Below are 15,057 nucleotides of genomic sequence, written 5' to 3' on the forward strand. Positions count from 1 at the left end.
AGTGTAACTTTGAATTACATTTACATGCTTCTGAAACTTTTATTTAATCTGGTTAAAACGCAAATATTTACATACTTTTGGAAAGATACATAGTGGCATGTCTCCGCGAACTTTGCTGATTAATTCTTTTTGATGTGTATTTAACTCAATAAACATGCCACAGATCTAGATATACATATATGTGTATATCTATGAAAATGCACACCTTAATTCTCTATCACTGTCGCACATGTTATAGATAAACGTTATCTAGAGCAGTGCATATAGTGGCCGTTACGATTCTGTACAACACGTATAGGGGACGGTAAAAACGGAGTGTAGCACTTACTCACAACAACAACAACAAAAAGCCATTTCCGGAACACGGTGGACTGGAAATTCATTTCCGGTTTCAAGAAAAAATAGTTCCATTATTTATTCGAAAACTGCCTCCTATTTCTCTGGAGCACAGAGGAAAGTATATTTAATTCTATTGTAAAAATATCACATAGATATACAATACATAAAAGAAAGATTAATTTTTCAAAGAATTCTGATAAACTTGCACCGCGTAGGAATAGACCTACTTGACGTGGCTGGCGAAGTGTCGGCAATAGTTGAAGTTGGCAATTTTCTTGCAGTTATAGAATAAAGTGACTTGAAAATGGTGAGTTTATTATACGAACTATGTAGCATTTAAGATTATTTATCTGCTGTATGTCATGTTATATGCTGATGGTAATATTCAACTTGTTATTTTCTAATCAAAATGTTTGAGTCTTGTTTAGTTTAGTGGGTGGAGTATGTAAACATAGCAATGCATTGCAAATTTATTCAGTATGACAGAACCAGATATGAAAGAGTGGTATCTTAATTGTAAGGTTATTGATAAAGCCTTTATAGAAGATTGACTTGATCTCTAGACATTACGCTTTTGAAATTAATACACCTTTACTTTGAATAGAAAGCAAAATGTTCCCTTGAGCAGGCTGTCAATTGTTTTCCTTTTATAAGTGACACAAGTGACAGCTGGTATAAGGAGGTTATTGTGGTTTATACGTGGAAAGCCCAAGCAGGCCACATGCCCTGGGCTGGCTGTAGGGCCTTTAGATAACATGTGCATGGCATGAATAAATCAAATTCAGACTTCCTGAAATATGTCGGTCCGACGGACATGTCCGATAAATTTTGATCAGGTCCGACGATTTTTTATTCCGGATCGGTCCGACTGTCCGGCTTTTATCCAAGCTGCATGTATACAAAATGGCGTCACTAAAGGTGCCAAACCTGGGAAAAAGAACAAAAATCTACGACAGAGGAGCGCGCAGAACAGCAATTAAAGGATGAAAAGAATAAACCATAGACAAAATTTAATGAAAAATGGAAACGGGACCATGAATCATTGGTGTATGACAGGGAGGATATGAAAATGCGCTGTTAGGAATGTGCCGATTTTTACGGCGAAAAATTAAAAACATAAAGTGTTTTACAAATACCAACACAAGTTTTTCTTGATTTTGATCAATTTTATTCGGTCTGACAGATTTCGTTTCGGTCCGACAGATTTTCGTGGTTTGTCAGACCAAATGTCTAACAGTTTTTTCAACTTTCAGGAAGTCTGCAAATTGAAAAATTATTACATAGAAATCAATAAACAATGTATATAGGCCTACCTTATGAGTTAGAGAAAAATCCTTGTGGAAAGCCAGAGCAGGCCACAGGCCCTGCGATGGCTGTATTGCCTTTAGATAACATGTGCATGACATGAATAAATCAAATTGAAAAACTATTACATAGAAATCAATAAAAAATGTATATAGGCCTACCTTACGAGTTAGAGAAAATCCTTACTTAAATGGGCACCGCCATTTTGAAATCCTTAAGAGCTTAATATAGATATCAGGGCGCTTTTGAGCATCTACATTATTCAGACTATTGCTAGAAGACACTTACCAAATAACACTTCCGGTGAAAGAATGATGTACAAAATCAGAATATAAACATGCATTTCATTGATAAGAACTATAGAAACAATGATAAATATAAAAAGTTAATTTTTATGACATCATTTTTGATGAATTAGCAAATTAAAAAATAACGTTAAAACAACAAATGTGATATAAGAGATTAACAAAAATGGTGGACAGGATTTTCCAAAAGCCAACACATGCGAAGTGGTCCCCCTTTACATCCGATGATAGGTTGAACACCACGAATTTATTAATTTCTGTTTACTGTACAAAATACCTGCATTTACTTATTAATGAAGTGCAAGAAAGACCTGGTTTACATGTACACTAAACATGTTATGCTTAAATCGTAAAGCATAAGAGCTTTCCACGCCATAGGTAGCACCTAATTTCATGTTAAAATGATACGAAATTAGGTGCTAACTAGCTTATATATATTTTGTACTGTTAAATAGTTACGAATAAATTAGTGGTATTCAACCTTTCGTCGAAGTGTTTCGAGTGTCTGATTATCATGTCCATCATTTTTGTTAATCTCTTATCACAGTTATTGATTTTACCATTTAACATGATGATTTATCAAAATGGATATTAAAAAAGTAACTTTTTATATCAGTGATTACAGTTTTTTTTTCTTTATATAACTACTACCCTAAAACGGTACTGTTCCCAATAGAAAATAGACATTAAAATTCCCAATTTCCAATGTTTAAATTCCCAAAATGGCTGTTTAAAATGCCCACAACACCAAGTGATTTTTCTAAAATCATTTAAATCCAACATATTCATATAAATCACCACTCTTTAGTTCTATCTGGACAGAAGAAGCTGTTAGCTATCTTTATCCATGATGACTAATCTTATTTGTAGCTGAAAAAATGCAATAAAAAAATTCCCAATTTTAGTCAAAATAACACATTTTTTTCCCAATCAGTCTGGTACGGGCACCATTCCCAAAGTAGAGAAAAAAAACGCTGGATTATAATATTTATTTAATGATTTTCAACATCATACTCCTACCAGAAGTGTTATTTAGGACAGAAAACTGCCGCATCAGTCACTTGTCAAGTTCATACAATCCTGGACTTTGTAAATAATAAGCAAATGCAGGTATTTTGTACCTTTAAAGAGATATGAATGAGTATCCAGTATACTTTTATCTTTTTTATGTTCATATGAATTAATTTTACTGATCACACTTTTTGAAAATGAAAAAGAAAGTGTATTGATGATATTTTGTGAAAAGGAATTTGATAATCATGTGTATTTTATAACGTTTCAGGTGCTGCTAGCAGCAGCTGTTTGTAACAAGGGCGGGAAAGGTAATTAAAAACTTACTTCCTAAACATAAGTTTATACTACATAAATTTTAAGTGAACAAATGCTGGCAGTTAGGAAACATTTTTAAACTTTTACTTAAGTCTGCTGGCTGTAACAGATTCTATCAATGCTAAAGTTCAGTCGTCACAACTGTCGAAATCATTGTCTGCGTTATTTGTCAGTTGTTGTTGTTTTTTTGTGTGTTTTTTTTTTTTCGCAAAAAAATATGAATGGTTTTGTCTTGTTTTTGAGATGAACACCTTCATTTGAGATAAAGGAAATGGTTAGAAATATTGCTTGTAAAGAAATATGCAAAAGAGATTCAAAATGCAAATTGAAATGAGCGTAACACACAAGAAGTGGGTGAATATGACGGCTGTTTAACTTTTATGTTTGTAATGGTTTCATCTGACTGAATTTCTTAATGTTAAGGCGTCTTTTTGTTTTAATGAATATGATTGTGACCAGTTATTAAGGTGGATTTTGGTTAATTATTTTTTTATTTGTTTATAGCCATTATTTCCCGTCAGTTTGTTGAAATGAACAGATCTAGAATTGAAGGTCTTTTGGCAGCATTTCCCAAGCTGATGAACACTGGTAAACAACACACGTTTGTTGAGACAGACAGTGTCAGATATGTGTACCAACCTTTAGAGAAACTGTACATGCTTCTAATTACCACAAAAGCCAGCAATATCCTTGAGGATCTGGAGACACTAAGACTGTTTGCTAGAGTTGTATGTAGTTTTACTTTCCTTCTTGTTCCTTCCCTTAAAGTCTTTCATTTTACCATTAGTTACTTGTTAAACTCATGTGATGCAATGTCTGTTATATATTACACTTTGTGATGCAATGGAGATACTTTTTTTAACAAATCTACTTGCTAATGAATCAAAGTAGAATTTACAGATAATAGAATAATAAATATTTCACCATTAAATTTATTATTGCATTTAGTTAGCCAAAATTTGTTAGTTGACATGTTTGCATATTATCCTGATGAGAGAAAGGCAACATCAAATGATTAAATGATAAATATGATGCAATACATAAAATATAGACATGTTTATCAACTTTTTTTCATTTAAATTAAATTTTATTCATGTGCTTTTGCAATGGCTTGATAAAAAATTATATTGTTCACTAATTTCTGTTTACTGCTATCTTAGAATAGGTACACTGGAATGTTTCTTATTTTATTTACATAGACTAACTCAGCATTGGAATATATGTTAAAAATTTCAGATTCCAGAATACTGCCGAAATTTGGATGAGTCTGATATTGTGGATCAGGCTTTCCAGTTGATATTTGCGTTTGATGAAATCGTTGCTTTAGGCTATAGAGAAAATGTAAACTTGGCACAGATTAGAACATTTACAGAGATGGATTCACACGAGGAGAAGGTGTTCTTAGCTGTCAGACAGGTATGCTTTATATTTAGTTTGAATATACATGTATTTATAGTTTAGCTGAATTGTGACATAGTCCCCCAGTAAATTTAAATTTGTAAATTTGTCTGCAAGTTTCTAATGGTTACAGAGAACAGTGTTAAATTTGACTTGGAGCTATTTACCTTCAATCATTGTCCCTTTATTTGGCGCCGAGAAAAATGAGCAGCCTGGTCATGACTTGAAGCAGTGACACTCTGAATAGAGAAAAAATAAGTTTAAGAGTTGTAGTTGGCTTTCTGAAATTTACTTAACTTGCAAGTGTATGACAGGTATGCGACTAAACAATAATTGCATCTCATGGATATAATGTATGAACTACATGTTGCTCATGTATATATTATATAATAATTGAAATCAGGTGACTAGTGCCTTTATGAAATTGCTCTGACAGAAAACCAGGGTGGCAGGTGTACTTTTAACATATTGTATCAGTCATTAAGCACAAAGTACAGTATTAATAAGAAGGTATTTGTCCAGTCTCACCGTTTTGGGTGTGAATCCCGCCAGGGACTTTGGATTCTTTTTTAAGAGGAAGTTTCCAGCTGTTCATGCCTAAAAAATAATAGGTCTTCTTCCACCAGTAATGCTTAAAGGACCTAACCAAAAAAAATAAAAATGTCCAGTCAGTTTCCACCTTAATAGTGAAATCATATCTTTTATTTTATCTACAGACACAAGAGAAGGAAGCAAAGGACCAGATGAGAAAGAGAGCAAAGGAGTTGCAGCGACAGAGACAGGAGGCGGAGAAAAGTGGGCGTGCCCCATCTGGGTTTGGAGGCGGAGGATTTGGCAGTTCGTCATTCAATAGAGGTGATAGAGGTGATTCAGCAACTATCATAGATACCACACCATCAGAACCTACAAAACCATCATACCAAGCACCAAGGTATGTCAACTTTGTATTTTATTATGATACAAGGGATCAAATGTCAATACAAATACATGTAAAAGTCAATGCCGTTTATTTTAGTGTCAATTTTGTCAAGTGACTGTATAAAGGAAAGTGTACTGTATAAAGGAAAGTGTTATAAGCTGCTTTTATGTTTGGTCATTATGATTATATTTTGATAAAAAAAAACTTTTTTTTTATCAAATACAAACATTTGAAATAATGGTGGCATGGCTGAGTAGTTAATACATCAGTAGTAATTTAAGGATTGCTGGCCGTGTGGGTGTAAGTCTGGACACAGGCAATTAGTTGTTTCCCTGAGCAAAGATCTTCACGCATGTGATTTTTAGTACCAGTTGGTGCAAGGGACTGTTTCTAGGATATGTATATAACTAATTATAAGCCTATTGCTTATAAAATCTGTATAAGAATATTACAAACAGTTTATAGATTTATGATGTGATTCATATTTTATGCAGTTCAATGATGTAGATATATAATAATTTTAGTAGACCATCTGGTAAAGGAAAGGCAATGGACTTAAGAAGCAAAAAGAAAGATGTGGACTCATTTGTAGGACAGCTTATGTCTGAAGGAGAAAGTAAGTGTCAAGGAAAAAAGATTTTTATTCATTAAAAAGAAAATCAATACTTTTCTTAAGGAATAATTATAAATATGTGTGTGAAATGGTGTTTAATTGTGGCATTTATGATAGTTTTGAGTTAAAATTCTATCGTAATATAAATACTGATATATCACAAGCACATAAAGGACAGACTGCCAGAACTGCCTCTTGCAGAGAAATTGGTAATTACTCTAGTTAGTAATCCCGGAAAGCCAGTTAGGTGAAGTGACCCCTAAGCTATGACTTAAAATGTGTTAAATCTACGTAAAAAGCAAAACAACATAGTAATTCTTCGATATTGTCATTTACATTGCTCTCTTAGATACAGTTTAATTATTTATTTCGGTTTGTTACCGGAAATAATTTAAAAAAAATGCTTTCTTGTATGATATGATTGTATTATTTATATATTACGAAGTAAAAAGTGTATATCTAGTACAAAAAAAGTCTCGTAAAAACACCCACACCTGAAATTAATCGGGGAAGTTTTGATGTGAAAACTTAACCTGTTGAAATTAAAAGATTATTTTAATTCAATTTGGTATCTCCAAAACTTCTGAAGGGAATGGACTGAAACTTCACTGTTCATACACTTGTTCTCTTTGATAACCTTACATGATAGGCATGAGACCATTAACACTGAGTTGACATTTTTACAGATTAATGCCCTCTTTTCTTACTTACAAGCACTGGGAATAGTTGAAATTGAATTTTCTTAAGCTTTAAATAGATAGTTTTAAAATCAAAACAGTATAGATCTATAAAAACAAATTCAGCAGTTTAAGCATTAAGAACTGTTTAATTTGTATGCATAATGGGATATAAAAAGTTGTAGTAATGGTTCTTATTTCATGTTGACTCATTCACAACAAAAGATTATAGTGTATAAGGTAAATCTTACATGTATAAAACTGGCGGAATTATAAACGTGTAACGTAGGTGCCATTAATAAATGAGATGACATCTCGTGTTAAACCAGAAATGGAATTTTGGTTATGAAGAGGTACAGAAATCCAGAAAAAAATATTTTGAGTAACAAATTGTCCTGCATTTTATCTGAATATTTGTTTGACATGTGTTGCTTCTTGACTACTGAGAACATCATACAGAAAGGGTTTGTTTACAGAATGTTGGTTTTTTCTAAGGTGATATGTAATTCCAAATAAAAACTGTAAAACTAAGATTTTAGATGTTTTTAAACAAATATAAAACCATGTAGTCTCAACATGTGTCAGTGTGTCTTGGAGAGACCATTTGTAAAAGATCTTCAATGTTTTTTTTATATTTTTGTGGTTTTTTTTTTCAGAATTCATGTACATTCAAGAAATAATTCCAATAAAAAATTTCCCTGTAAAAGTGAGATTTTACATGATTAAAAACAAACAAAATGACCATAGAGCCTCAACATGTGTGTGTCTTGGAGAGGCAATTTGTTAAAGTTTTTCACTGTTTTGTTAATATTTTGTAATTATTTCAGAATTCATGTACGAATAGAGGAAAATATCTCAGTAACAGCTGGTAGAGATGGTGGCTTACAGAGTTTAGAATTACATGGTATAATCAAGCTGAAAATAAACGATGAGAAGATGGCTAGAGCTATTCTAAACATTGCAAATAATGACAAAAAAGGTGTACAGATGCAGGTAATTTTTGATGTCATGAAGTTTTTGTTCAACTAAATTAAAAAAGGTTACTTAAGAGAAGAGGGTATTATTTAAAAAAAAAATTTAACAAAAAAAACAATTATCATTTTTGTTTGTAGCGAATGAAGAAATGTTCTTCAAAGTAGAGGTATTTCATTAGGTGGGTCATACCTTAATTGCATGAAGTGCTCTTTGGAGTCAGTAAACCCCAAAATAGAAATAAGAGAGTGAATCTGGATGCTTAAGAAATTTAAAATTGTTAAAATTTTTACAGACTCATCCAAACATAGACAAGAAATTATTTGCATCTCAATCAGTAATAGGACTGAAGAATCAGGATAAACCATTCCCTGTTGGGCAGGATATAGGAGTGCTCAAGTGGAGGTTAAGTACACAAGATGAATCTTTCATGCCATTGTCCAGTAAGATGATTATTATATATATTCAGCATGATTTTTAAGATTTATCAGGAATGATGTATGTAAATCTAAGGATTGTGACTGACATGTGAGTTGACTTGTTGTGCATGTTATGCTATTAAATAGTAAAGTTTTAGAGAAATATGTTAATACATGTACTGGATGAACATATTTGAGGTATTTGTCTGCCAGAAAGATTAACATTGTTGTCCTGAATGGAAAAGAAAACTTAAAGTAAGATAATAATGATTTTATCAGGGTTGGACATTTCTTTTGTAATTGAATCTAGACATTAAGAAGTAACCTTTAGGGATAGGTTGTCTATGCAAAGAGGGTTTGGTTTTTGTAGATCTGATTAAATACATGTATATTATTAGTTATAAGGATCGTTGACATGTTATATGGCCCTATATAAACAGCTATTTGTAAATATAACCCGAGCCGTTAGGCGAGGGTTATATTGCAAACAGCCGTTTATATACGGCCATATAACCTGCCAACAATCTTTATAACGAATTTATAATACAGCAAGCATCATTTTTAGAGAATAAAAGTAGGCTTTCGTCATGAATCGACATCAGCCGTGTATATAAAACTTTATAAACGTCTCGATTATCCAATGAAAAATGACGTTACAAACGTGCAGTATTATAAAGTGTTTTATTTTTATTGCAAAATTTTGTAAATAAATGAAGTGCTAATGCTAGACAAATAGAGGTAGGTAACTGATGTCAAATTGTTCCAAATAATGTATTATTGGTAGTGTCTTATGTACATATATAAATAATCATCAGTTTTGTGAAGCTGTTTCAATCGTGTTCTTTCAGTTAATTGCTGGCCCAATGAGAGTGGTAATGGCTGTGATGTAAACATAGAATATGAACTTGAACAACCAAATCTTGAACTAAATGATGTCCTTATTTCAATACCTATACCGTAAGTATTCTAGACTTCATTCATATTTGTTTAACCTTACTTATTTACCTGGTTGTTTCAAATAAATTTACCTTATCATATATATGGACTGGCCCTAGTTCAAAGTTTTATTTAGGTTTATCTTTATAGTCATGTGTGAGGCAATCTGTAAAGTATGTAAAAGGCATCTTTCTCCAACATTTTAACCACAAGATAAAATTTGTGTACTAATTGATATCCTATTTTGTTAAGCTAATTTTCAACTTGAAAGATTCCTTGAAATCTAGGTGGTTGAAGTACGATTGTGGTCATCACAGCATGGTTTTTCAGTATTTGAATTCTATTGTTATGTTTATTCTCCCACCAGATCTGGAGTCGGTGCCCCGGTTGTAGGTGACTGTGATGGCGAGTATAACTACGACAGTCGGAAAAACGTGTTACAGTGGAATTTAACGGTCATCGATTCATCAAACAAGTCAGGTAGCATGGAGTTTAGTGTTGGCGGTCATCCAGATGATTTCTTCCCAGTCAATGTATCATTTGTTTCAAAGAAATCATACTGTGATATACAGGTATGTAGATCTGGTACTAGATTGAAATGTCATGATTAAAATATTCATATAGTTTTTGTTTTAAACATTAAAGTACAATAGTTAAATACTGCAATAGATTCGCCTCTGTGGTCGAGGGGTTAGAGTCGATGACTTCTAATCCAGTTACCTCTCAGGTGTGGATTCGATCCCCGGGAGATGCTATGGTAGTTTAGCACTGGCGAAGGTAGTCTAATATTGGTGTAACTCTCCAGGAACGATGGTTAGGAAACTATATGACTGAAATACTGTTGGGAAAAGGCGTTAAATGAAACAAATATACAAACAAATATTGCAATAACCCTTTCGCTAATTGATTTGCTCTCCTTTATATTTGAATCTCAGTGCTTCTGTGGCAAATAGAATAATGTTGCCCACTTAAATCTATTTCCCCTTGCAGTGGTTTGTTTTAATTCCGTTGGGAACTTTGGATTATTTCATATGGTTCTAGTCCGGTGCCTGTAATAATACACAAAGGGGCAACTGACATTTTCCTCCACCAGGAAAGCTGTTAAGCTCCCATATGATAAATCTGCTGTAAAGATGTGATGCCAAGCTTTGAATCATTATACCATTAAAGTTGTACAAATTGAAATTTCACTGCAACCATTAGTAAATTTCTTGTAAGAAAGATACTTGAAATGAAATACATGGTTTTTCTTGTGTGCCAATTATATTGTACTGCTGGGAATGTAGGATTTTGTGCCTCCCTTCACTATTAAATCTGTATTTCATCATAAATAATAAAGTGAAATGAAACGCATCTTATAAGAAAAAGCAAGCAATGTCAAGTTTGAAATAAATTTATAATTTTATATTTGTAATTTTTACGCATGATTTGTATCTTTACAGATTACAGACATAAAACTATTGGAGGATGACTCATCTGCTAAATATTCATCGGAAGTCTGTTTTTATGTTGACAAGTATGAAATAGTGTAACACAAAACCACTCAACTACTTTATATATTTATTGGAAGAAAAACAGTTTAAAAACACAAGCAACAAGAAATTATGTAACTGGTGATGATTGAATGGAAATGGGAAAACAAACAAGATCTTTTAATCAAGTGTTGAACTGAAATAAATAAGCTTGTTATAAGAAAGATTCTTTAGTATAAATTTTTGCCACAAGAAATTATGTAACACAGTATGATTGCATGAAACTGGCAAAACAAAGGAATCTTTTAACAAAGTGCTGAGCTGAAACTAATTAGAAAATAGCTTATTTACAAGAAAGCTCGTTAAGTAAAATTTTGCAAAAAAAAAAAAATTTGGTTATATTTCCAGAGTCATTGTGTTTAATCCTATTTGATCAGTAAAATTTTAGACAAAAAAACAAAACAAACTATTTAGTTCCTTCTCCAGAGTCAAGTTTGCTTAAGTCCATTTGAAAGATCATGCATTTGATGTAGGAGTGATTTAAGTGTTCAAAAGTGTAAAAACTGTACTGAATATGATTCAGTGTTGTTTTAAAAATAGGCATTGAAGTGCATCAGGGGGGATAAGCAAAGGGGGGGGGGGTGTATTTGTGCCAGATTGAAAGTGTGTTTGTTGTTTGGATGTTATAGGGGGGATAATATGTTTCGTAATTGAACATATTTGTGTCTATTTGTTGGCTATTTCAGAGTATATTATATATTTAAAAAAAAAATTTGTCATTCATTGAATTGCTATCATCATTTATATGTAAAGACATATTTACAGAATGTTGATGTATTTTGACTATAAGCTGCTCTACCTTTGACAGATTTGTATGAAATTTGTCATACAGTGTTTTAACCCTGGATTATTTAAACATACTTTATTATACTAATGCAGTGTGAGACAATGAGCTTGTAATTCTTTACAAGATAAGAACATAGTTTCTAATGTATATCACTCACGTATGTTTTCAATTTCAGATGTAGTTTTTTTAGCTGTCTAATTCTGTCATTATTTGCTTGTATTTGATTTCTTTCTATAGAGAGCGACACTTGTTCATGAGAAAGAAGTCAATTGTTCTTTATAACCTAAAGGAGACTTTGTGGGTTTGCATTCTTAAGTAATTGTTTAATTGCAACTCTGCGGTTTTGGCCATCTTTACACCAGTGAAGAAGTATGCATACTGAAATTGTAGATTAAGAGTTATAAACATAATCATTAATGGATAGTCAATGTTCTGCTCTCTCTATTACTAAAGAACCTCCATATGCCCCTACATGCCATGTGGCAAAAATGTTAATTAATGTATGTTCTTTTGAAATGATTTTATGTTTCTGTTAAGGAAATGGTTCAGTGAAGCATTAATATTAAGGTTGTCAATATTCTATTTCATATTATTTATACATTTGTTAGGTTATATTTAAACTGCACCAACTCTGAATAATTTTCTTGTTTTTAGAACCATTCTTAAGTTCTGATAAAAATTTAATCACAATACATGTTGTTTATGGACTGTCGATAATTAAACATTTTTAAAGTGACATTATGCATATTCAAGGGTATATAGTTAATAGTTTGACACAATTCCTTTCAGTTTATAATTATCTCTGCATGAATCACAAATAACTCATGTAGTCCAAGAAAACATCTGTAAATGTCCGTTAGAATTTACCTGTAACGTTCAATTTATATAAAGAATGGGGCCGTTTGCGTATATGATTGGCAGAATTATTACATTATATCCTAAACATTTCCTCTCATCAACTGTTGGATCAATCGTATAACAGGCAATCTTAAATATACAGTATAGTCAATTCAGTGCAATTTGACAATGAAAAAATGAGCATAATGTCACCTTAAATTGTACGTTGAGGAGAAACATCAAGCGCTTAGCTGGTCATAATGGGACTCAATTGTGAAATTTTCAAAAAAAAAAAGATCTAATTATTGACTATCCTGCTACACAGCACATTCTGTTAAAGTCTGATTCTGGCATGAAACAAGGTTAAGTAACCATGAATTGTGTTAAGTGTGTTTGTAATAAAATGAGTAATATTTCTCCATTTTCCTTGAGTTGTGTCCCTTGAACTTGACATTCAAAATATACATAATCTGACACCGATTGTTAATTTATCTGTTGGCAATTTGTTTATTAACTGTTGTACCAGTTTTTTTTCTGTGCATTCGATTGATTTGCTACCAAAAACAAAATACTTAAATTGTTGAGATATTCAATGGCCTAGAAAAACAGTGGAACTGTTTTTTAACAGGATTTTTTTTTTACCCATGTTAGTAAAAATATGTTTCCAGAGGCCATTATTGTGCTGTGTATTTCATTCATTTGATTAACTTAAAGGTGTTTGTGACCTGAGCCATATACTAAAATCACTTGTTTTCATATTTGTCCCGGTATAAAGAATTTCACACTGCAATATAGTACATAGCTTCATTGTTGAAAAAGTTGCCAAAATAACCTAAATGAAAATGGTAACTTATAATATATTAACTTTAATAGGAACTTGTTTTCAGTGTACTAATATGTTACCTTACATGTACAATGTATGTGGTTTATTCAATTTAATTGTTGATGGAATACTGGACTGAGATTTGGTATTTCAGCATTTGTTTACATATTGAATGAGGGTGATGAAAAAAAATTGTGCTTTACTGATGGACATGATTTATAAATATTTAAATGATATGTACATAATAGAAATAAATAAAAAAAATATTGTACAGATCTGTCAATTGTTGATGTTGTTTTCTGTCACAATATAATTTATGATGGGATAACTTATTATCAAGGTTGAAACTGTGACACTGCCGTTTGTCTTGAAGTCACATTATATTGGTAAGGAAGGAAAAACATAAGATTTTGGAAGTTGCAAGCCAAAATCAGGAGTAAATGACTCCCAAACTTCCACTTCTGGAAGTGCAGTGGGAAGAGTGAAGTTTTGTTTAACAGTTTGTGAAAGTATATAGAGCCTATATCTTGCTGGTTTGAAGTGAGTTTGCAGTTATTCAACTTATTGCACATCTTTTGCTCACCAAAGGGAGGGCATATATCCTCAGTACCTTGTCTGTCCCTCTGTCCATCCAATTATACTCTTGTCTGGAGAATAACAGAAGTATTGAATGAACTTGATAAAGTTGTCACACAGTGATAAAGACAATAGAGTCCAATAACCAGAAGTCTGCATTATTTAATTTTTGAATTATCTCCCTTCAGTCAAGTATTCTTGTTTGAGCTAATTATAACTCATTAAAACTTTATGATAGACTTGTGACAGGAAGTTCAATGTTGAAGAACCGTAACTATGTTATTTTATTTTAGCTCGCCTAAGCACAACATGCTGATTGTGCGTTATTGTAAGAAGGCTGTATCTGTTTTCTGTCACCATCTTTTGTTTCAAACAACATTTCGTAAACCATTGGGCCAGTAAAACTATGCAGGATTGTTCTTGGCATGAAGCTTTTTCAAAATTGTTCAGAGTATTACATTCCATGCAGAACTCTGGTTGCCATTGCAAACAAAAACTTTTAAAATCATCACTAAAATCCCAAATGCTAGAGCTAAAGATATTTGATGTTTAACATTGCCTAGTGGGGCTCTACCAAGTTTGTTCAAATTATAAAACCTTCACGTGCTATAGCTTAAATATTTGGCAAGAAACATTATTTAGTTGACTTCTTCAAATTATAGGCCATTGGGACAAAAAAGTTCCTCTATGGCCCAGGATCATGAACCTGTGGCCTTTTTTTTTATATGCCCGTTTGAAAATTCAAATGAGATGTATTATCGGAACGCCCCTGGCGGGCAGGCAGCATGCAATTTTGTGCAGAGCATATCAGTTTTCGTAAACACACTGAGGGATGTAATTGAAATAGAATAGAAATGTTCACCACTATGAGCAGCCGTGTCGCACACATAAACAAGGTCTCTAGATCAAAGGTCACACTTGAATCTCTTTAAAAATGCTTGTCCAGAGTAATATTTCTATATGAATTGAAAGATTTTAATATAACTTGGCACACATTTTCATCATTGTGAGGCGGAGTGTTGCGCATTCAATTTAGGTCCCTGCAACCAAGGTCAATGATTTCAGATAAAAATAGTAGATGACCCCTATCAATTTTGGGGTCATTAGGTCAAAAGTAAAGGTCACAGGGGCCTTAAATGTTGGAATTGTTTCTGCTTATTGTCTAAACTCTTCATATTTAACATATTATTTGGACATAAGTAGAAGATGACCCCTAATGATCTTGGGGTCACTAGGTCACAGGGGCCTTGATGTAAGTACGGTTTCTGCTCATTATCTTGAAAGCTTTTG

The 15,057-nt window shown here is 32.5% G+C and overlaps 1 protein-coding gene across 1 annotated transcript; it reads left to right on the plus strand.

Moving 5' to 3' along the window:
* Positions 1-489: 489 nt before the first annotated feature.
* Positions 490-13,474, plus strand: LOC132730569 (coatomer subunit delta-like). The gene is made up of 10 exons (XM_060716529.1): positions 490-646; positions 3,232-3,271; positions 3,783-4,006; positions 4,515-4,694; positions 5,393-5,607; positions 7,713-7,878; positions 8,153-8,300; positions 9,125-9,233; positions 9,580-9,784; positions 10,655-13,474. Exons 1-10 carry the CDS (start codon positions 644-646, stop codon positions 10,742-10,744), a joined length of 1,380 nt encoding a protein of 459 aa, XP_060572512.1. The 5' UTR covers positions 490-643; the 3' UTR covers positions 10,745-13,474.
* The last annotated feature ends 1,583 nt before the right edge of the window (positions 13,475-15,057 follow it).

The sequence above is a fragment of the Ruditapes philippinarum genome, unplaced genomic scaffold (genome assembly GCF_026571515.1).
Source record: "Ruditapes philippinarum isolate M1 unplaced genomic scaffold, ASM2657151v2 ctg771_1_1_1_1, whole genome shotgun sequence".
NCBI lineage: Eukaryota > Metazoa > Mollusca > Bivalvia > Venerida > Veneridae > Ruditapes > Ruditapes philippinarum.